This window comes from Strongylocentrotus purpuratus, unplaced genomic scaffold (assembly GCF_000002235.5).
Source record: "Strongylocentrotus purpuratus isolate Spur 01 unplaced genomic scaffold, Spur_5.0 spur5_scaffold_13, whole genome shotgun sequence".
NCBI classification, from domain to species: domain Eukaryota; kingdom Metazoa; phylum Echinodermata; class Echinoidea; order Camarodonta; family Strongylocentrotidae; genus Strongylocentrotus; species Strongylocentrotus purpuratus.
Window position 1 is genome coordinate 29,887,523 of NW_022145598.1, and position 22,592 is coordinate 29,910,114.

Here is a 22,592-nt window from a genome sequence, read left to right on the forward strand (position 1 = left end):
ATATCATAGTAGGAAGAGAGAGAGAAGAGAAAAGAGAGAGAAAGATAAAGAGAGCGAGAGACAGCAAGAGAGAAAGGCAGGCAGAGAGACAGAGAGGCTAAAAACTAGAGAAAGACATAGAAGTAGAGAGAGAGAGACAAAGAGAGAGATAAGAACGGAAACAAAGGTGAGGGGTATGACGGCGAATACAAGTATGGTGTACATGCATTGGAAAGAAATAGAGAGAGAGTAGAGATTAAGAAATGGAATGAAAGAGAGAATGAGAGAAGGGAGAGGGAAGGGTGTGGAGGCAATTACAGATTAATATTGAAAAGAGAGAGATAGAGAGTGAGAGAGAGTGAGAAAAGAATGAAAAAATATAATTCTGTAATAATTGTACACCTACAAGTGAATGTCTGTTACAAATGAAAATTGGTATCAATTAGACTGAAAAATCAATACAATACACCCCTGCCAATGATTTGTAATTTACAGGTGCTATAAAAGCTACGAAGGGAGGCAATGCAATTCCTGTGGATTTGGTTACTATGGTTACCCAAAATGCCGCAAGTGCCGTTGCAGTCGAAGAGGACGGGACCCATCTACCTGCAGGGGTGATCTCTGTGATTGCAATGAGGAGGGCAACTGCATGTGTAAAGTGAGTAGAAAGAAGAAAAGATAGGAGGAGGAGAACACAAAAAGGGGTAACAGGAAAAGTGGAAGGGAATAAGTGGACACAGAACAAATGAGGAGGAGGGGAGGGGCAGGGAAGCAAGTAGAAGTGGGGGAAGGGGAGAAAGTGATCGAGGAGAAGAAGAACAGATCGAAGTACATGTAGGAGAAAGAGGAGGATTATGATTGAGAATGAAATACGTAGGAAAAGAACAGACAAAGTATCGTCTAAAAAGCAAGCGGACACAAAGGTAAACAAAAAACAGGAAGAAAAGACTATCATAGTAAAGAAACGATTAAGTAAGAATGGATTCAACAATAGCTCAACACCCTTCTGGTTCTCGGTAGCATACAATATCATGTTTATTCCTATGGTTATAATGTATGTAACGCCAAGTGGAAACAAATTTCTGTATTATTATGGATAATTATGGACATTGAAACTTGAATCTTGGATTGCACTGTAATCTTGTTTACTCGGCATCCTTTAGGCCAACATCCAGGGAAAGAAATGCAGTAAGTGTTCCAAAGGCAGCTTCAGTCTTCAACCCAAGCTACCCTCCGGCTGTACCAGCTGCTTCTGTTTCGGGGTCTCAGAGAAGTGCGATCAAGCTGACTACATCATAAGCAGGGTGAGTGTATGAAGTCAATTTCCTTCTTGCACTTGTGGTAGTGATGATGTTGATGATGATGACGATGATGATGGTTATTATTTTGTTTTTAATAATGAAGACGATAAATATGATGATGTACTGTACAAATTGCTTCTGCCTCGGGGTCTCAGAGAAGTGCACTCATGCTGACTACATCATAAGCAGGGTGAGTGTACATGTGCACGTATATGAAGTCAATCTGCTTGACGAAACAATGATGACGATGGTGGTGGAGATGATGATGAAGGAAATGAAGATGATGATGATGGTGGTGTTGGAGATGATGATGGTGGTGGTAGTGGTGGAGATGATTATGATGATGGGAATGATGATGACGATGGTGGTGGAGATGATGATGGGAATGAAGATGGTGGTGGAGATGGTGATGATGATGGTGGTGGTGGAGATGATGATGATGATGGTGGTGGTGGAGATGATGATGGGAATGAAGATGGTGGTGGAGATGGTGATGATGATGGCAATGATGACGGTGGTGGTGGAAATAGAGAAACTGATCGGAGATGGTTATAATGAGGTTGGTGATGATAGTGTTTATATTGATGAAGATAATAAATCGAAGGGTGGCATACAAACTGCTTCTGTTTTGGAGTATCAGGCTGACTTCATCACTAACAGGCTGAGTGTATGAAGTCACTTTCCTTCCTTGCAATTGTGGTAGGGATGATTCTTATGTTGACGATGATGATGATGATGATGATGATGATGATATTTATGACAATAATGAAGATGATAAATATGACGATGTTTCTGTTTTTGGGACTCAGAAATGTGCACTGAAGCTGACTGCATCACAAGCAGGATGTGTGTATATGAAATTGATCTATTTGATGGATTGATTAAATAAATTTCTTTAAAAAAATTCTTTTCTTCAAGATCGAAATGGCAGAGGAGGATGCTAGTGAGCTGTTTGTCAGTGATGCTAACAGATTGAGAAGAACACAGACTGGTGTAACTCACTACTCAGCTGGAGGGGGTGTGAACATCACTGCTGCACAGGTGGCTCTGAGGACCAGAGACGTGTACTGGAACCTGCCTCCGGTATTCCTGGGCAACATGGTGAGATTTGTGTTGTATACACTTCAATTATTTGCATTTATAATCAATAATTTTGATTGAAGTGAATTGAATTATATCAAGTTGTATCACCAAATTGTATTGTGTCTATGACTGAAAGAGGTCATCGCTGATGATAATCATAACAGAGATATGCTGACAAAAAAAAAAAGGAATAAAAGAAAAGAGGAAAAGGCATAAAAGACAAGAGAATAAGAAAAGTAGGATGGGGAAAAAGTAGAAAGGAGGGAAGAAGGTGAAGAAGAAAGTAGAAGGAAAAGGGGAAGGTGAGGGAGAAGAATTAGAAGAAGAATACAAAGAATGAGGAGGAGGAGGAGGTTATTCTTTTTGTCAGGTTTCAGGTTGATGTTATGTAGCCTGACATACAATGCAGTTTAATGGTCCTTTCCATTTCCCTTATATTTGGATAGTGTTGTCTCTTTTCTACTTTAAACTCAAGCATATAACCCAGCTGCTTAAAATCCTTGTGGTGATGTTGGAAGAGTCTTACATGTCTTGGCCTAGTGGATAAGTCTCCGGACTGTGAAGAATGAAGATGTGGGGCTCGAATCCCACCGCGGCACTGTCCTTTAGCAAGACATTCATCTACATTTGCCACACTTGACCCAGGTGTAGAAAGTGGGTACGTGGTAGGATTCTTTCCTTGAATGTACTGAGCACTATGGTTGCCGGAGCTAAAGCTGGGGTAATAATAAGGTCCTTTAGAAATGCATAGAGATGTTAGATTATAATGTGGTATTGGGAATCCAAGAACAGCATATTATGATCATTATCATACCCCCCTCTTTCTCTTGACAGGTAACTGCTTACGGAGGTATGATCAAGTACAAGATAGACTACACCGAGCCCAAGAACGTTGACGGCTGGTCTGAAGCCAGACCTTATCTACCTCACATCATGCTGGTAGGAGAGGTCCACTCTCTCGTCATCCCGGTCTCAAATCTCAATGGAAAGTCTAGGCCAAAGCTGGAACTCTTTGAGGTAATGACAAATACATTTTTGATTTCCCCTGGAGTTGTAAAATACTATGTGACAGATTTCATAATGCAAAAGGTTGTGTTTCTTGATAGCTTTTTTAGGCTCCTGACCATGCACTCATTAGAGTAACATGTGAAAAATAAGTATAAAGCCAAAATTGACTAGAAAGCTTAAGGATCATGTTTTCCATGAAAATTGATTTTTCAGTGTCAATTGATGTAGTTGTTACTGTTCAGATACATTTTAACCCCAGTCCTATTCATCTCAGCCCTAGTATTTAGCAGGTTAACATCAAAGCTTGAAAACCAAATGATGTCTACCTAGCTTACACCAAATAGAATCGAATTAGATATCTTGCCCAAATCAATTCTTGACTTGTGTGTTCATCAATTTTTGTGGGAATAGAAGGAGAGAATATATAAATAAATACTAATAGGATGGAAAAAGTAATTGAAATAGTTCAACAATTTAAGCAATGTTGATGGTGATATATCAAAATTCATTTGAGAGTCTGGATAATTCTATTTTTTAACAAAGAGTGCCTTCTATTTCTCTTCTCCAGTACAATTTTCTTCACCTAGGCACCGGCGACGCCCCTACCAGGGAAGAGTTCATGATGGTCCTCCAAGATGTTCAAGCGATTCTTGTTCCTGCTGCTCAGACCTACCAGACCATATCCTCAAGGTACATAAATGTTCATGCAATACAGTTAAGATGTACTACTATGATGTGCAGAGGTGTTGTAGCCGAGTGATTTAAGCACTTGACTTGAAATGCAAAGGTTGTGGGTTCGATCCCCGACATGGCACTAATGTCTTTATGGCATTAATCTACATTTGCAACTTTATACCAAGGAGACAAATGGGGACTGACCTGGTAGGATGATGACAGCCTTTGTGTTATTAATTACCATATGCCCTCAAGGTGACCATGTGGTAAGAATACTCACCAGGGAGTGGAGATGGTGCACATTGTGCGTGAATGAATCTGATTGCCGGGGTAATAATATCTGTAAAGCGGTTAGAGATTAGAGTATTCCGTATTAAGCGCTACATAAACCAGTTTATTAGATTATTATTATTATGAATGGAAGGTTAATATACAGATGGTCTTTATGGACAGGTTTATATTCGTACAGGTTTCAATGAAAAAACACTGTTCAAGAGAAATGAATATGGTATCCAAGGAAGGTCTCACTGTAAAACAATAATAATAATATTTCTTGATTACCTAGGGTAGTCTCATCAGTATTAATTGTTCTCCCTGATATCAATGGCCATTCTGCTAAATTATGAACTGGTTTTTCTTGTTGACATGATATCAAATGACACCACTGTTCCTACAGTGCTTGGAAAAGAGGAATGTACCGTCCCCGTTAATGACCAAAAGGAGATACAGTTCTGTTTAGCTATCAGTAGTACGTTTTGCTTGTTTATATCCATACAGGATATCCAGTGTGTACATGGAAGTGGGAGCTCCTAGAGGCAACGACACCACCAGTCTTACAGTACTAGGGATAGAGGAATGTAAATGCCCTAAAGGATACAGAGGCACATCATGCGAGGTGAGTGCTTCATACCCTATCAATCCTCTTGTCCAAGAGGGTGCCGACTTCATGCATGATACAGAGCCATCTATACACAGAGTTTGGCCAACTTGGTTTCAATGGGTCACAACATGGCGTATATTCTTTTGTTTTGTGCTTGCCCAACAAAGCAGTAGTTGCCATATTGTGTCCAACTCGAACCGGGTTGGCCAAACTCTGTGTAAAGATGGCTCTGACAAAGTATATTCACTTGTGAGACCAACCTGGTTAACCTTTACTACTTATGTTAGAATGAAACTGTATTTAGTTCAAAACAATTGTCTTCTGTATTTGCAAATATATTGACCAATATTTTTGCCAATGCGACCAGTCTGGTGAATTATCATCCATATATTTTTTTTGCATTTCCCATATAAAAAATAGAAATACAAAAGAAATGTACCTATAAGTTTTTGCACAAATATTATTAAAAGATGTGTAGGCTCACAGTGCAAGTGATAACGTATTGCATTCTTAACGTGTGCATCATTAAGTATTGATTTTAAGGTTTCTGTTTCTTCTAGGATTGTGACTGAGGGAAGTGCACATCTTCCAGACTAGTCAATCTTTGTGAATTAAGTTCTTCTGATGTTTGTGACAAGATGGGCTAACCTGTATGAGGAAGCATAAATTTGTGTATATTCCTTTATTTTTGTAATGTTTTCAACTTTTTCATTATCATCCTTTTGTACATCTCTGTCACTCTTTCATTGCCTATTTCAGGAGTGTATGACGGGCTATGTGAGGGTTCAAGAGGGACCATATCTGGGTAGATGTGAGCTGTGTACCTGTCATAAACATTCAGATGTCTGCAACGATGGAAACGGCAAGTGCCAGGTAAGGTTAAGGTTTCCTGCGTATTAATACATTTTAATTTCAGGTTAAGTAACTTTTATACTCTTTCAAGTAAGAATGGAAGTGTTTAATTGTGAATAAAGATTTACATGCTAGAGAACAAAATGCAGACATGAACATGTATATTGCAACAATAATGGCATAGCAGCAGCAGCAGCAGCACAAACAATAACAATGCCAGTGGCAATGGTAATAACAACGATAACAACCAATCAATAACAGTAATAACAACCACATTGCAATTATCTACATATACACTGTACAAGTGTGTCCAAAATTGTTTGTCTTTATTATGATTAAGATCTATCATTTAAACGCTCATCAAATTGGGAAAAATTACTAGACCATCTTTAATTTACAATAAGTCCATCAACAAAATGTTCAATCTGCTTGTATCTTTTATATTTATTTTTTGTTTACAATTAGTACATGTACACGTATAAGTAATAGTTATCCATGATTGAGTGAAAAGGTATGTTGCCGTCTCTAGATATTTTCATGATTTCTCTTACTATTGATATCTACAGGATTGTCAACACAATACTACAGGTTCCAGATGCCATCTGTGTGCTCCTGGTTTCTATGGCGATGCTACCAGAGGACAGAGTGATGACTGCCAACCATGTGGATGCCCTCTCAATATCTTATCCAACAAGTAAGAAAGACTTCATGTTCATGAATTTTCTAATTGCTATCAGGGTGTCGATCAGTATTACAAACAAACAAACAAACAAACAGAAAAAAAACATATTGATAAATCCATGAATTGTTCATATGTTTTTAAAAATTGAATCTTTATTTTTTCATTGGAATAAAGTGCATTTTGATACCTCTGGGAAGAGAAAATTTATAATTTTGACCACAAAGATTGTTGTATGAAATACCTCTTGGAAGACAAATTGATAACTTTGGCCGCAAACAATATGGTATGAAAGTTAAGTCCCTTTGTATACCCTTCAAAGGTAAATTGATTTATGTTGGTCTTCTTTACACTTTCTTGATATGTATTTACCCTGTATTTATCTTCCTCTTCTGAATTAGTGGTAACAAAACTAAAATAATATTTAACAGAAATCAGTAATTGATTGTATTCCTTACCTTACAGTTTCAGCCCATTGTGTGAGACAGCAGAGGATGGTGGTTACATCTGTACAGCCTGCCCTAGAGGGTACAGTGGCAGATACTGTGAAAGGTAATATTATTTTATATTAATCAACTGTTTGTTTGTTTGTTATCATAATTGACTAGTGCTACAAGATGGAATTGATTTGTATTTACATGTCAGTTGGTTGAGATACATGTACATGTATAATTTGTAGAATGCAGAAAATGTTTATGATATGAAGTTGATAACACAAATTAAACACTTTGGTTCACTGTTTTGTGGTTATTTGAAATAATAACCACCCATGTGCTACAATTTTTATTCAGTGAAATAGTCAAATTGTGTGATATAACAATCTCTAAGAAGACAGACAAATTCTACAACATATTTATACAAATTTAAGTGAAAGTAGCTCTAGTTATTATAAACCAGGAAGAAAATAAAGTGGGCTTTATAGGCAGGTGGTCTTTGTGTACAGGTTCCTTTAGTACATGTTTCAATGAAAACCATTTTCAAGGGAAACAAAAAATGTGGTCTTTGTAGACAGATGGTCTTTCTATACAGGTGGTCGCTAAAGCAAGTTTGACTGTATTTGCAATAGTTGACATACTAAAAGCTCATTTTCTCTTGTCACCATTTCATGACAGGTGTGCTGTTGGTTATTATGGCAACCCACTTATCCCTGGTGGAAGCTGCCACCCCTGTGGATGCAATGAGTATGGCTCAAACACCACAGTGTGCAATGGCACCACTGGACAGTGTCATTGCATTGCGGGGGTGTCAGGACGCAGCTGTGACGAGTGTAGCCCAAGGCATGTCATAACAGGCGACGGATGTACCTGTAAGGAATATTTTGATCATTTGAAATATATAATCTAATTTATTGTTCTATCCAAACTTAATGAAGTAAGCATTTATGTCTTCTATCAATTAGAATTTACTTTATCATAATGTTGTCCTCGTTTGTAATATATGTGCAATACCACAATAATCAAAATTTAAATTCCCCATCTATGAAACCATTATCATCTCATCATGATTCGGAGTAGAATTCCGCTTTCTTTATTCATCTATCTCGATTTTTTCCCCCTTAAATCTTCAGGAGTCTGTTGATTATAATCTTAACCAAATCTTTAAACATCTCATCCGTCTTGACCATATCAGAATGTTGATTAAACCTTTTATGCGATACAGTTCAGTAAATATGATCTGGTAAAAAAAATAAAAAATTATTACTGATGATTGAAAAGCATGTTTCTCTAAGCCAGAGATTTTGAAGGAATACTGTGTGTGGTTAATTTTTGCCAAATTTTCTTGCCACAAAAATGAATTAAACAAAATATTGGCAGCTTTTTGTATTTATCAAAACATTTTTTGTTTGATAGTAGCCATTTCTTGTAATTTTCCCTCCTAACATAGCTTGTGATGACGGCTGTACTGGACCTCTACTTGATGCTCTGGATAAGATGAGGGATGATGTTAAGAATCTTAACACCTCACGCTTCATCCCTCCTCCTTGGCCCATCCTAATGGGCCTTACCGATGACAGAAACCAACTCCAGGTTAGTGATACCCATGGCGTAGTTATGGTGGTAGTGATGGCGGTGGTGGTGATAGTGGTGGTGGTGGTGGTGGTGGCGGCGGCGGCGGCGGTGGTGGTGGTGGTGGTGGTGGTGGTGGTGGTGGTGGTGGCGGCGGTGGCGGCGGCGGCGGTGGGGGTGGTTGCTATAGTGGTGGTGATGGTGTTGATGATGATGATGGTGGTGATTTCGATGATGATCATGATAGCAAAGATGACAGTGATGATGATGTGATGAAGGTTGTGATGATGAAAGTAATGATTCTACAACTTTTTTTACTTCTGCATCTCTCAATCCAGCATCCAAATTTTAATAAATCATTCTTTGAGGTATCCATACCAACCCATTAAAGAGAATACTGTCTATTATCCATCTATCATTCATTCGTTCATTTTTGTACTTTTTCTTTCTTGTGTAAATGTACAGGATTCCTTTGTCATGATGTAATGTGTTCCCTAATATTTTGAAGCGCCTTGAGCATTTAATAAGAATGGATAATGGCGCTATATAAATCTCATTTATTATTATTATTATCATTCAGGATCAGGTAGATTCATATAACCGAGCTGTGATTGCCGCCAATGAATTGATTGCATCCCTCCCAAACGGCACCAATGATCTGAGCGCACAAACAAGAAGGCTCATGAGGAAGGTAAGTACCCTGTAGATTGGGCTTCAACCAACCTTAAACTTTAGTAGGGCAAACTTTTGTCAAATCTTTAGGAAGTTGGTTATCTGGATTGAATGGGTAAAAACCTATCAGAAACTTGCTTTGTAACAAATTGAATCCATCTTATAAGTTTAATCCTAATTATACAAAAAAAATCTTAATTTTATGTCCCACAAACTGTGACAAAATCTTATGGGGAGTTAAAGGTCATTTTCACATGCAGCCACTGGTTCATGGAATAACTTGCCAGAATACCTTGGAAATATTGAAACGAAAAGTTCAGAAGTAATTTGAAAACATATCTATTTAGCACTTTGTAAGATCTCACAATTATGAACTTAATGCACTATTCCACTCCTTCTGTATTCTGTTCTGTAAAGTGCGTAGAGATATGCAAGTACGCCTATGTGCTATATGCGCTATACAAGAACGTTTAGTTATCATTATTGTTATTATTATTTTGTAATCTTGTAATTTCAATAAAATGTATCTTTATCTATCAGCTTGATAACGATGCCGGAGGGATTGAGCTGGTTGCTATGAATGCATCAGACGTCACTCTCAGGGCAAGACAGCTAAATGAGCAAGTCAACGCAACCTACAAGCTCATCAATGGTATGAACACAATCAATGATTTCCTTTTTTCCCTTTCTGGTAAAAGATTGATAATAATTTAAATAATGTACATAGTTTGTTTGATACATGTGTACTGGAGACAGAATTTTACATAAAGCCTTGCCTTCCTGTCTTGTCTCCAAATACTTTCATGAATGAACATGTTTAGAATTTTTTTCCTTGTTCTTCTTGTCTTCTCCGCTTATGTTATTCTCATGTTATATATTGATATTATTTTGTAACTTTTGTATGTTTCTTTACCTGTACATACATGTATTTCTAATGAAAGTATTGAATAAAGTTATCTTGAACAATTACAGATTTATGAGCCAAATATCGTCATTTTGTGTTGCAACTTCTCTCTGATTCTCCTATTAGAAACTGTGGCTCTGTTCAAGGACCAGTTCTTGAACCAAGGTCTTGTACCTGCCAGGGAGAATGCACAGCTTATCAACAGAGCCACAGGAATTCTTGAAGAACTACGGGACAGGACCTTCGTAGAGATGCAGGTGGCTGCATTAGAAGAAAGAAGGTAATACATGTAGTCAACTGTTAAATTTTATACTCCTGGGCCCCCATATTACAAAGAGTTGATATCAATCGCAACTTATTTGCCATTGATATCTATCACAACTATGTACATAAGAGATAGGGAACTGGAAACGTGATTAATTAGAGGACTTGTGATTGATTTGGATCAATCACAACTCGTTACAAAATGGGGCCCAGGACAACTACCATTTAGGACATATAAGTGGATAGCTACTCTCACAGGACAATTACGTACTCCCTTACGCAACCTGTATGCAACTTAGATCCTGTGATTTTTTATCCACTAGGGCAACTGCTGCCTTATTAATGCAATTATCAGGTTGTAAATATGCAGGATATTTTGCTCATGGCAGTTGTCCAGGAGTAGATGTCTAGGGGATAGTTGGCCTGGCAGTAGTTGTCTTCGGGGGGAAGGGATGGGATGGGGGTTGATGGGGTAGATCAAAGTTGAGTGGATGCATGCATGAATTAATGACAGAATAAATGAAGAATGAGTGAATTACAATAATTTTCTTTCTTTATAGACTATCCATTCATATCCTACGGTAAGTCAGACGATGACTATATATGCTGAGATGCTCTGAGACTAGGGTAGCGTTTAAAAAACAAACATCATAAGTACAAGTTCGATGACATCCTATTGAGATGCATGCATTGAGAAATAACAAGCATATAATGAGATGCCGGTGAATTTATACTTTAGGCGGATTTGTGAAACGGTGCCCTGTATACTTTAATGAGCCAAATAATGGAGAGCTCAGATTTCTTCAACATGGGTAGACTAAAGTGAATGTAAGAAATAATTATTAAATGAATGTATCAAGACTTATGTTGTATATTTTTTATTCTCCTTAGATTGGCCAACCTAACTCTTGACAAGACCAGCAATGGCTATGCTGAAATGCTCCGAGATCTGTATGCTAAGATCGGCCAGGCTATGGAGGACTTGAATGATTTAGTTCTCAAGCTTGATGAACTTCTCATCAGATGCAGAATGGCTGATAGAATCTCCAAAGATGCGTTTGATGCCATCAATAGTGCAAATGATTCTTTGAATGCCTTTCAGGTATGTATCGCCAGCATGGTGACAAGCCTAACACTAAACCCAACCCCATCCCAAAGGCTCAACTCTTACCATTGGTAAGGATGAGGGTGAGGGATAGGTTGAAGGGGAGGGTGAAGTTGAGGTTGAGGGTGAGGTTCCGAATAAGATTAAGAATGAGGATGAGGGTGAGGGGTAGGGAGGGTGGGTGTGGATGAGGGGTAGGGAGTGTGGGTGTGGGGAAGGGAATGTGGGTGTGGGTGAGGGAATGTGGGTGTGCGTGAGGATGAGGGGTAGGTAGTGTGGGTGTGGATGAGGGGTAGGGAGTGTGGGTGTGGATGAGGGGTAGGGAGTGTGCGTGAGGATGAGGGGTAGGTAGTGTGGGTGTGGATGAGGGGTAGGGAGTGTGGGTGTGGATGAGGGGTAGGGAGTGTGGGTGTGGGTGAGGGGTAGGGAGTGTGGGTGTGGGTGAGGGGTAGGGAGTGTGGGTGTGGATGAGGGGTAGGGAGTGTGGGTGAGGGTGAGGGGTAGGGAGTGTGGGTGTGGATGAGGGGTAGGGAGTGTGGGTGAGGGTGAGGGGTAGGGAGTGTGGGTGTGGGTGAGGGGTAGGGAGTGAGGGTGTGCGTGAGGATGAGGGGTAGGTAGTGTGGGTGTGGATGAGGGGTAGGGAGTGTGGGTGAGGGTGAGGGGAAGGGAATGTGGGCGAGGGGTAGGCAGTGCGGTGTGGGTGAGAGGTAGGGAGTGTGGGTGTGGGTGAGGGGTAGGGAGTGAGGGGAAGGGGGTGTGGGTGAGGGTTGGGAATGTGGGTGTGGGTGAGGGGTGGGGAGTATGGGTGAGGGTGAGGGGTAAGGAGTGTGGGTGAGGATGAGGGGTAGGGAGTGTGGGTGGGGATGAGGGGTAGGGAGTGTGGGTGGGGATGAGGGGTAGGGAGTGTGGGTGAGGATGAGGGGTAGGGAGTGTGGGTGAGGATGAGGGGTAGGGAGTGTGGGTGAGGATGAGGGTTAGGGAGTGTGGGTAGGGGTAGGGAGTGTGGGTGAGGATGAGGGGTAAGGAGTGTGGGTGAGGATGAGGGGTAAGGAGTGTGGGTGAGGATAAGGGTTAAGGAGTGTGGGTAGGGGTAGGGAGTGTCGGTGAGGATGAGGGGTAAGGAGTGTGGGTGAGGATGAGGGGTAAGGAGTGTGGGTGAGGATGAGGGGTAAGGAGTGTGGGTGAGGGGTAGGGGTAGAGAGTGTGGGTGAGGATGAGGGGTAGGGAGTGTGGGTGAGGATGAGGGGTAGGGAGTGTGGGTGAGGATGAGGGTGAACTTGAGGGTGGGATGAAGGTTAGTTGGAGGAGAAGAGAGTTAGGATGAGGGTGAGGGCCAAAGTGAGAGTGCAGGAGAGGGTTAGAGTAGGGGGCGAGAATGAAGGTTTAAAATGAAGATAAGAGCTGGAGTGAGTGTTAGGGTTATTGGTAATGGTGCACATATACATGTATCTCATTGTTCATACAGCCTTTCAAAAATCATAATTTACAATATTCCTCCTCTTTCTGTACTCAAATTAGAACATGACTGGTATAATCCAAGAGAAGAAGCAACAGAGTGAAAGTGATGTGCAGGATGCAGAACGTCTCTTGCAGGCTGCTCAGGATCTACTGAGGATGGCTAATAACACTTATCAGGTAATATAGAATTTTTGTCTTATCTATATAATATACATGTAGAGGTGTTTTGGTCTTGTGGATAAAGGTTCCTGACTGTGAACCACAAGGTACAGGGTTCATTTCCCACCTCGGCACAAATTTCTTTTGGCAAGACATTAATCTACATTTGCTGCACTCGAACCCGGTGTTTATGGAGTAAGTGGGTACCTTGCAGGATTCATTCCTTGAATGCCCTAAGTGTTATGGTTGCAGGAGTTAAAGCTAGAGTAATAATGTCCAAACTTCCTTTGGAAGTGCATAGAGATGTTATATCGTAATGTGATATGTACTATACAAAAGCAGCATATTAATATTATTACATGTATTTCAAATTTCAGACGTCTGAAGCTGAGCATGGGAACTTGAGTTTGGTTCTGCCTGATCTGGTTCTGAGATCTGATCAGAGTGACATTGATCTGATGGTGCTGGGTGAGGATGCTGACATGGCTATGGAACATGCTATAGAACTCTACAACAGATCAGTGCTCCTGGAAAAGTAAGATATTGGGGACTTCCAAGTAGACCTGACAGATTGAGATTGATGATAAACAAGGCCAATGGTCAACAAACCTGACAATGTTGGTTACATTAACCCACAGAAAAGTAGTTAGGGTACTCACAAGATTGTCAATGCCAAATCTTGTGGGCTGTTTAGAATCATGAACTTTTTGTCTCGTAGGCCACCGCAATTGTGGGTTATAGCTGCAAGGTTTTTGTATGCATGTCTATTTCTTCAACACTTGGAATACTGAGCCTGAGATGACTTGGGCTGGGGTCTATTGAAAGTGTGTGTTGTACAGCAGTCACATTGGACTTAACTGTTTATTTTCTTTGGTACTCCAAACAAATTCGTAACAATAACGAGTATCACAATTTACTTTACCAATTTACAAATACTTTTTTTCATGGAGATCTAACGCAATTGAAACATGCCTGTAAACTTGACAGAATTTTTTTCATGGAAATGAAAATGAATATATTTAGTTTTTTCACAAGTTTTTACAAGATTTTGCCTTTTCAGACACATTTTCCATTGCTCTCTTTTACAGCCTTCTGCTTCCCACCCAGCAGCATGCGCAAGGTTCTCTTGAAGCAGAAAGGGCGTACTCTGACATTGTGACAGCTATCAACGAGGCCCATAATGCATCACTGAAAGCCAAGAGGACAGCGGATGAGGCACACAAAAAGGTACATGTATGTTATTGTAATATGCATTAATGAATATCTTGAAAACAGTTTGGTACATATGTATGCATACCACTTGTGAATGCAGATTTGCACATGCAAGTGTTCACATTTTACTGCACATTATAGGAACGTTTCTTGCAATAATCATTGTTTCTTTTTGTTTATCTAATGTACCTTTTTTCTTCTTTGATAAACATAGATGTTTTATATGATAGAGAACTTGTTCTTTGAAACAAAAATAATCATGTTGGGTTCTCCTTTTAGTGTCAGATAAAGGTTGACCACTATTCACTTTTTCTCTCGAAATCCAGGCTTACGCCAACGACTCTCGATCTCTAAGCCAGCAAGCCAAGGATCTCAAGGACAAAGGCTTCAACCAACTCCAACAGACATTGTCCCTTGAAGCTGACCTCCAGACTATGACCTCTGAACTTGCTGGCCTCCGAGGTCAGGTGGAGGAGGTCAACGCTATTCAAGATGAGGCCAGTCAAGGATTGGACGACATAAAACAAGCTCTGCCACCATTAGAACAAGGTATACTTGTATAATTTAAAAGGAAGTTGATTATTTCAAGACTTAATGTGTGTGCATGCTTGTTTCATTGGGGTTTCACAGAGGGGTATTAAACAGATATGGGGCCAGTCACCACGAAATGAGTCCAGTGTCGCATTAGGCTCAATCGTAGTAATAGCGATGTATAGTGTGTATGTACTGAAAATTGACCCACCTACCACATTTAAGATTTTTCCAAAAATCGACTTATTATTTCTTTGTTTGTTGAAAGTTTCATTGAAATCGAAGATGGGAAGTGTGTTGTTGCTATGTTGTTGTTGACCAGACTATAATATGTTACGCATCATTAACTTTACACCTAATTATCTCAAAACTGGGTAATCCCATTGTTATAAAGTCCAATTAGGTTTTTGTTCATATTTCTGGATATAATTTATCAATTTTAATGTGTGACCCCTTAATTTAAAGCTTACTTAATGTAGATTCATATAATACTTAAAAACAGGAATAAAATTTTTGACCAACTGGACTCATTTCGTGGTGACAGGCCCCATATGATTATTTTTGTCTGGGGACAGACCCTTAGCGTCGCCAAATGTGACTCAGTTTCATTTCATTTTTTATTTCATTCGTCGTATAAAAAACATACATGATTATAACATTGATTATAACATTGATATTTACAGATAGGTAAAGAACATACAAATAACATAACGAAAGATAAACATAAAATACAAATATATATACGAATGAGGAACCAGCAAGAAAGAACAATTAAGTCTTGTGTGGGGCTGGTCCCTAGTGACAATTTTAACCTACATGTATAACACTTAACACCGTACACCTAACAACTAACACCTAACATCTAACACCTGATTGCATATATAAAAAACTAATAAAATAAAATGCTATTCACAAAAACGTAATTGTTTGTAGGACAAGACGGAGATCTGACCAAATGAATGTACTGCTAGACCAACTCACATCTCCCTGACAGTAATTATGTCAAGTCAATCCAATATGTTGTGTAGCAAGATAACTGACAAAAATAAAACAAAGCAAAACATGGAGTGAAATATCAACAGAAGTAATAAAAAACAAGTTTGGCTTTATCTTAGGTTTTTACTTGTCCTTTAATCTATTATCACTGTTGCGATACTTGTTAAAATAGAACACAAAAAATCGAAAATATTGTGATATGCAGTGTTAGCACAAGGTATTTTTGGTTGTTTCTGGAACGTTTTCTGACTTGCTTTTTGTATGTTGTTGTCAGTTTACTAAATTCTTGTTGTTTCATCGCATCTGACAGACATAGCGAGCGACGCCCAGAGATCCATCAACAGCTCCATGAGGGCGACAAACATGGCGACCAAGGCTGCGGACAGGTCAGCAAGGGTCACGGAACGAGCAGCAGGACTCAAGGAGAAACTTGATGGGATTGGTGGGAAGTACCAGGCGTACATCAATGTTACTGATGACATAGCTAATTCAGGTTGGTTAAATATTTATTCTTATTCAATGGTCAGAAGTACCGGTACACTGCCTTTCATTTATGATGTCCCTCCTTCATAATGTACACACAAAAGGTGCATGACATATATAAGTTGTGAGAGAGAGTGCTGTACAAGTTGAATAATACTGAGTTCAAAGTAAGCAACTAGTGTTACACAGATTAGAAAATTGTGTTTTCAAACGCTTCTTAAAGACCCTGGTAGAAGTGAAAAATGAAATGAATGAATTATATATCGACGGAAAACTTAACAGCCTTTGATTTCAATAATACTAATTATATGCCATTTTAGTGTCTGTCAGAAAAGTAACAGCTGTCTGGAAACTTGAAATCTTTGGGGAATTTCTCTGTCTCATCCCAAATTTGTATTCTACGTTCATTCTGCTTCCCATTGATATAAAGTTGAATTTTCGATCGGATAGGGGTCTTTAAATGTTGTTCTCAGAGGCCACTCACTGCTACAGTGTACAGTTGTTCATACGCACTGTACATGGGACAAAATTTGACTGTGGCACTCCAGTGCCTGTTCTATTTGTTGATCAAGACTTGCAAAGAGTTGATAATGCACTGTACAACTTCATATGACTATTGGCATAATTATTAACACGTTGTCCTTCACAGTTGAGGCATCCGCTGGCATGGTGGATGAGATGGGTATGAAGATGGGAACGTTGCGCAATCAAGCCCTTCACATAGAAACACAGAGGGCACCTATGGAGCTGAACCTGAGACAGCTGAGAGACAAGATTAGACATGCAAGGACTGAGGCATCTAGGGTAAGAGATGATGGATGGAGGAGGGAGGGGGGAAGAGGTAGAGAGTTAGAGATAGGGAGGGAGGAAAAAAGAGGTAGAGAGAGAGAGAGAGAGAGGGCACCGATGGAGCTGAACCTCAGACAGCTGAGAGACAAGATTAGACATGCAAGGACTGAGGAATCTAGGGTAAGAGATGATGGTGATGGATGAAGGGAGAGAAAGAGAGAAGAAGTAGAGAGAGAGAGAGAGAGAGAGAGAGAGTTAGAGAGAGGGAGGGTAAAAAAGGTAGAGAGATGTAGAGAGAGGGATCGGAAAAGAAAGAGAGAGGGAGGAAGGGAGGAATGGATGGAGGCAGGGAAAGATGGAGGGAGATAGATAGAGCAAGAGACAGACAGAGAGAGAAAGAGACAAACAGATAGACAGACATACATATATAATAGACAGAGAAAGAGAGAGAGAGAGAGAGAGAGAGAGAGATAGAGAGGGAAGAAGGAGGGGAGGGGGCAGAGAGATTTTTAAGTTTTCTAAAGTGAGGGTGATGATTACAAATGGGATGAGAAGAACACATGACATTGTTGGTAAACGTTTATGTACATGTCAACATAAACTATATATAAATGATGGCGACAGATTGGAGATGTAGTTCATGATGGAATAAAGAATTATTATTACAATGGAACTGATAATGAAAGATACTTTTTGATGATAAGGCAAAATAATAAGGAAGAAAATGGTGATTGTATCTTTCTATAATCCTCAGATCAACGTAGCCCTGCTTTGTAGAGGTGACTGTGCAAGGAGTTACAGACCTCGAGCATCCAGCACGGCCTTCAATGCTCTGGTGCTCAACATCAACATCTCAGGACCAAACAACATGATCTTCTACGTCGGCAACAACATTACAGTGAGTACAATTTTTCTCTTGGCAAGATTGATGCAAAAGGAAAATACTGACAGTTTTCTTCAGACAATGTTAAGCCTCAAGTGTTTATGTTAATAATAATAATAATATTGTAAAGTTATAGAGCGCACACACCGTCCAGGGACATTCATGGCACTAGCTCAGCAACAGCATAATGTAATAATGACAGTAATGGATATGAAGATGTTCGTGATAATGGATTGTGATGATGATGATGGTGGTAAGATATCTTTGTAATGAAAATGTTTTGATAAAGATACAATTTTTCCCATATACTGTATTTTAAAGATGCCAAAATATGATTTAGTTGCCAACATGTACATTGCTCAATTTAGTTTAAAAAAAAGAAAATCAGATGACATGTTTTGAATGTTAATATTTTTCTTTATGTCTCGCTTTTTATTTTGGTTTAGAATGTCCAATTTTAAAGGACATTTAGTTCAAGACTCACAAGCCTCTCAGTCTCTTGCCAGAGAAATTGACTGAATAGAGGATTCGGTTTAGTTTTATTCCAAGCCAGAAGAGCTACATATATACAGGGTGTGAATGTATGTAGATAGTTCACCTTTAACCCATTGGCTGCATGAACCAGATGGTCTCTGCGTTAAGCCTATGAAAATAGAAAAATTCAGTAGTCAACCAGTTAACATATTCATGATAATAAGGAATAAGGATTATTTCAATGGCATCATTTTTTTTCTTACAACTTCCAGGGTGACTATCTAGCAGTGGAGACCATTGAGGGTCAGGTCAGGCTAAGCTGGGATCTAGGATCAGGGAGGGGCGAGGTTGTGCACCCCTCCAACCTGTCAGCTAATCAAGACTGGTATAGAATCAATATAGAAAGGTAAGTCACGCCTGCAAACTGAGTTCAACATTTTCTTCATGCTCTATTTAACATTCTATTTTTGTTTCTCTCTTTGTCTTTATTTTGATTTCTCTACTTACACTGTCATGTCCTCAACTGAATTTTCTCCATCATTCACTTTTTTCTCTCTTATTCTCTCCATCATTCTCTTCTCTCTCTTTCTCCCATTTTCTCTATCACTCACTCTCTATGCCATGCTTCCCTGGAATCTCATTTTATTTCTCTCTTTCATGTTATCTCTGCCCTCTCCCATCTCTCTTCCCTATATCCTTGCTCTCCCCATCTCTTCCTCACTTAGCTTGATAATATGCAGCGACGTTTTGACCTGAACAATGACAATATTGAACCTTTTTGAGATTTTTTTGCAGAAAATCTGTTCTGTCAAAGACATTTTTAAATATGGAGATTTTCCATAAAATTCCCAAGTCTTTTTCTCAATCACAATATGTCGTGTTCGTTTCCAAGTCATCTGGCCTGCTACCAAAGATCTCAAAACTTCTCTTTTAAAGGCTATCTGCACTAGTTTGGCCAGGAGGGATTAGACCTCCCTGCATGGTCATGGACCGGTGGTTGTCTCATCAAATCAGCTCTCAATTAACATAAGAAAAATGGGACCATGGGGGACCAACAGTCACCGATTAGGCATTGACTGCTATATAAAGGGCGCAAGTAGCTATAAGTAGTGCAGTGGGGCTTTATAACATTCAGTTTGAAGATGTGTTTGAATGTATACAGTAGGCTTACGGTTGCACCATGTAAGAGAGGGGGAGGATTGTGTTTGAATGTGTAAATAAATTCATTAATTACTAATGACCTTTTGTCTCTTTTAATGAATCCCTCAGATTTGCCAACACTGCCTCTCTCAAAGTGGAAGATTCCTCCCAGGCTAAGACCTCTAATGGGAGCACAGTGACAGGTGTCTCTCCAGAGGGTAGGAATGTTCTGGATGTGAGGGAGGACAGCAATCTATTCATCGCAGGGATCCCACCCAACTTTGATGTATGTACATTGACAGCGTCTAAGGATTATTTAATATTCCCTTCTCTATTAGGGGCGGCCATTCTTCTGGGTACTTTGTCTATTTTGCTCTGACCTTTGTTTGTTTTAATGCATATATCTTTTTGTTTTTGTGGTTGTTAATATTGGCCCTAATGGCTGTCCATACTCTATCCTCCAAGTTTGCTTGAATTTCTCACTTATTATTTCAAAATCACTCAAGTCTTCATCAAATCATTCACATCTACATGTATGTTGTGTAATAAAAAGTATGAGCATATATGAACGTCCGTTTGATATATATTTAGCAATTTTATCAAGAATTTCAACAACTTTTCTTTTGGTGGTCTGTTTTGGACAAATATAGCAGGCATACACTGAGTGCTTGCTCTAAATGAGGAGTAATTGAAAGTGTCAAACACACATAGCGATGAAACATTCATAAAACTAGTTGTACATGTATGGATTAGAAAGATTAATATATTACACAATGGTGACACAATCATTGTGTTCACAAAACTATTATCTAATTTGTGTAAGTCTGTGCAATAAGTAAACATGAAAGTATTCTTTAACCCATTGGGTTTTACTTGATTTTGTATTAACTTCAGCACAATTTCTGTAGATCGTAGTGGTTTATATTTCCTTTCATGTGTTTACTCCATAGATTCCTGAGCTTTCTACCAAGTCTTTCAATGGCTCCATAGGAGAGGTGATCTTTGATGATGTGGCCATTGGACTCTGGAACTTCAAAACTTCGCAAGGACCTGGGGAGGGCAGCTTCAGAAGGTACATGCCAGAGCCATCTATACACAGAGCTTGGCCAACTTGGTTTCACTGGGTCACAACTGTGTCCAACTCAAACCGGATTGGCCAAACTCTGTGTATAGATGGCTCTGGTACATGCATGTATAGATTATTAACATTTTATTTCGCAAATGAACATAAGAATAACATAATACACACATTATTTGACGGGAGCTGAAAAAAAGTGAATCTGATTACTGTTGCTCTCAGGCACTAGGTTCCAATAGAGGACTTCAATAGACCATTTTTGTAATGTTATCAAATTGAATTTTTTTTTTTTGTATGGCCACCCAATTCCAATTTGTTATCTGATGTATCGCTTTATTGTTTTATCATTTTACCTTATTTTGTACTCTTGATCAATTTATACTGTTCTTCTGTCATGAATGTATTCTGTTCTGTATATTTTATTGGAATTGAATAAACTAAATGGGATTGAATTGAATATACAAATCTTTATTAGTTGCCTTGTTACAAATAATTTCATTCACCTATTAATAATTATTGTACTTTAATAGTCAAAATGCGAATTGCATACATTCCTACATTTTTGCTGTGAATGTTGTTTTGGTACCATTTAAAACAACATTTTTACTGGGCCTTTATTATTTTAGTTGTACATTGAGCAAAACAAACTTGCAAAATGAGAAAAAAGAAAGAAAAAAAAATTATTAGGGAATTAATATTCTCTTGATTTACCTTTGTTTTTCAGCCCAATTATGAGTACAAGTACTGCAGAACCAGGGGCCTACTTTGATGGTACAGGATATGCGAAGCTCAGGCAGCCACCACTCTGGGACGAGTACATAAATTCACTCAACTTTGACATCAAGACGTTGTCAGAGAATGGGCTGCTGTTTTACAGTGCTTCTGAGGATCAGGTGAGGGGGAATGGGGGAGAACAGAGAGATAAGAACAAGAGATGAGAACAAGAGATGGGGGAGCAAAGATAAGGAGGAAGGATGGGGGAGAGCAGAGAGACAGGGAGGAAAGATGGGAGAAGAGCGTGGAGGGAGTGGAGAGGAAGATAATAAGGGAGGAGGAGGGAATACATGAGTATATCAAAGCACTGATCTATGACTCGAAAGATATTGTCAGAGAATGTTCAGCTCTTTAAAGTGCGTTAGGAGATCAGTTACAAAAGGATAGTATATAGTTACTCAGGTGAAAGGAAACCGTAGAAGGGGGAAGGGAGGGAGTACAAGACTCCATCAGCTCACATATGTAACTTAGATGTCACGACACCATCAGAAAATGGGCTGCTCTTTTTCAGTACATTTACTTAAGAAATCAAGTAGGAGGGGTTTAAAAAACAAGATGAGGATGGGGTGAAGGTAGGGAGATGTGGCGTCAAGATTTGACGTCAAGATGCTCAGAAATTGGGCTTCTCTTTGTAGTGCTTCTGAAAATCAGGGGTTAGAGAATGAAAGAAACTATGGTTTTGGGGAGAAAGAGAGTGGCATTACACCATCTCACTTCTCTACGACGTCAAGACACTCAGATAATGAGCTGCTCTTTTGTAGTGCTTCAAAAGATGACGTTACAGGATATCACATGTCCTAAGTTAAACTATTAATCGAGGGAGAAGATCAAATTTTACAACGGAACAGGCAAGCTTGAGCTTTGTTTTAAAAATAATGATGCAAATCTGTTGATACCTGAAAAAGTGAGGAAGAGGTGGAATGATTTTACATTCATTAGCATTATATTCGTTTCCATATCACTCTCATTTTACTCAGCAGTTGGATGAATCATATGAACATAGAGTGTAGTGGAGATGAAAGAGAATAGAGAGAAGAGAAGGAAGATTGTTTAAAATACAACTTCATTCAGTTCTGACATGTGTAAACGCTTGGGCAAAGTTTCAAGGACCAAAAGTAAAATGCATTCTATTTTATATCTCAGTCACACCTCTGAATCAACTCCAGGTGACATTTTAAATTGATAACAGGTTTTATGAAACAGGGTC

General features: G+C 39.2%; 1 protein-coding gene across 1 annotated transcript in view; it reads left to right on the forward strand.

Annotated features, from left to right (window-relative positions):
• Positions 1-21,549, forward strand: part of LOC587274 (laminin subunit alpha-2) — a 60,131-nt gene extending 38,582 nt beyond the window's left edge. The window contains exons 22-47 of the mRNA XM_030983687.1: positions 475-637; positions 1,143-1,283; positions 2,199-2,381; positions 3,198-3,380; positions 3,940-4,061; positions 4,824-4,941; positions 5,686-5,799; positions 6,345-6,472; positions 6,923-7,009; positions 7,570-7,763; positions 8,342-8,484; positions 9,044-9,154; positions 9,676-9,787; positions 10,166-10,319; positions 11,195-11,405; positions 12,927-13,043; positions 13,403-13,560; positions 14,114-14,252; positions 14,564-14,786; positions 16,075-16,257; positions 16,897-17,051; positions 17,791-17,934; positions 18,666-18,799; positions 19,663-19,819; positions 20,484-20,605; positions 21,336-21,549. Of these exons, the coding sequence (XP_030839547.1) occupies positions 475-637; positions 1,143-1,283; positions 2,199-2,381; positions 3,198-3,380; positions 3,940-4,061; positions 4,824-4,941; positions 5,686-5,799; positions 6,345-6,472; positions 6,923-7,009; positions 7,570-7,763; positions 8,342-8,484; positions 9,044-9,154; positions 9,676-9,787; positions 10,166-10,319; positions 11,195-11,405; positions 12,927-13,043; positions 13,403-13,560; positions 14,114-14,252; positions 14,564-14,786; positions 16,075-16,257; positions 16,897-17,051; positions 17,791-17,934; positions 18,666-18,799; positions 19,663-19,819; positions 20,484-20,605; positions 21,336-21,549 (3,910 nt within the window). The remainder of the gene's footprint in view (positions 1-474; positions 638-1,142; positions 1,284-2,198; positions 2,382-3,197; positions 3,381-3,939; positions 4,062-4,823; positions 4,942-5,685; positions 5,800-6,344; positions 6,473-6,922; positions 7,010-7,569; positions 7,764-8,341; positions 8,485-9,043; positions 9,155-9,675; positions 9,788-10,165; positions 10,320-11,194; positions 11,406-12,926; positions 13,044-13,402; positions 13,561-14,113; positions 14,253-14,563; positions 14,787-16,074; positions 16,258-16,896; positions 17,052-17,790; positions 17,935-18,665; positions 18,800-19,662; positions 19,820-20,483; positions 20,606-21,335) is intronic.
• The last annotated feature ends 1,043 nt before the right edge of the window (positions 21,550-22,592 follow it).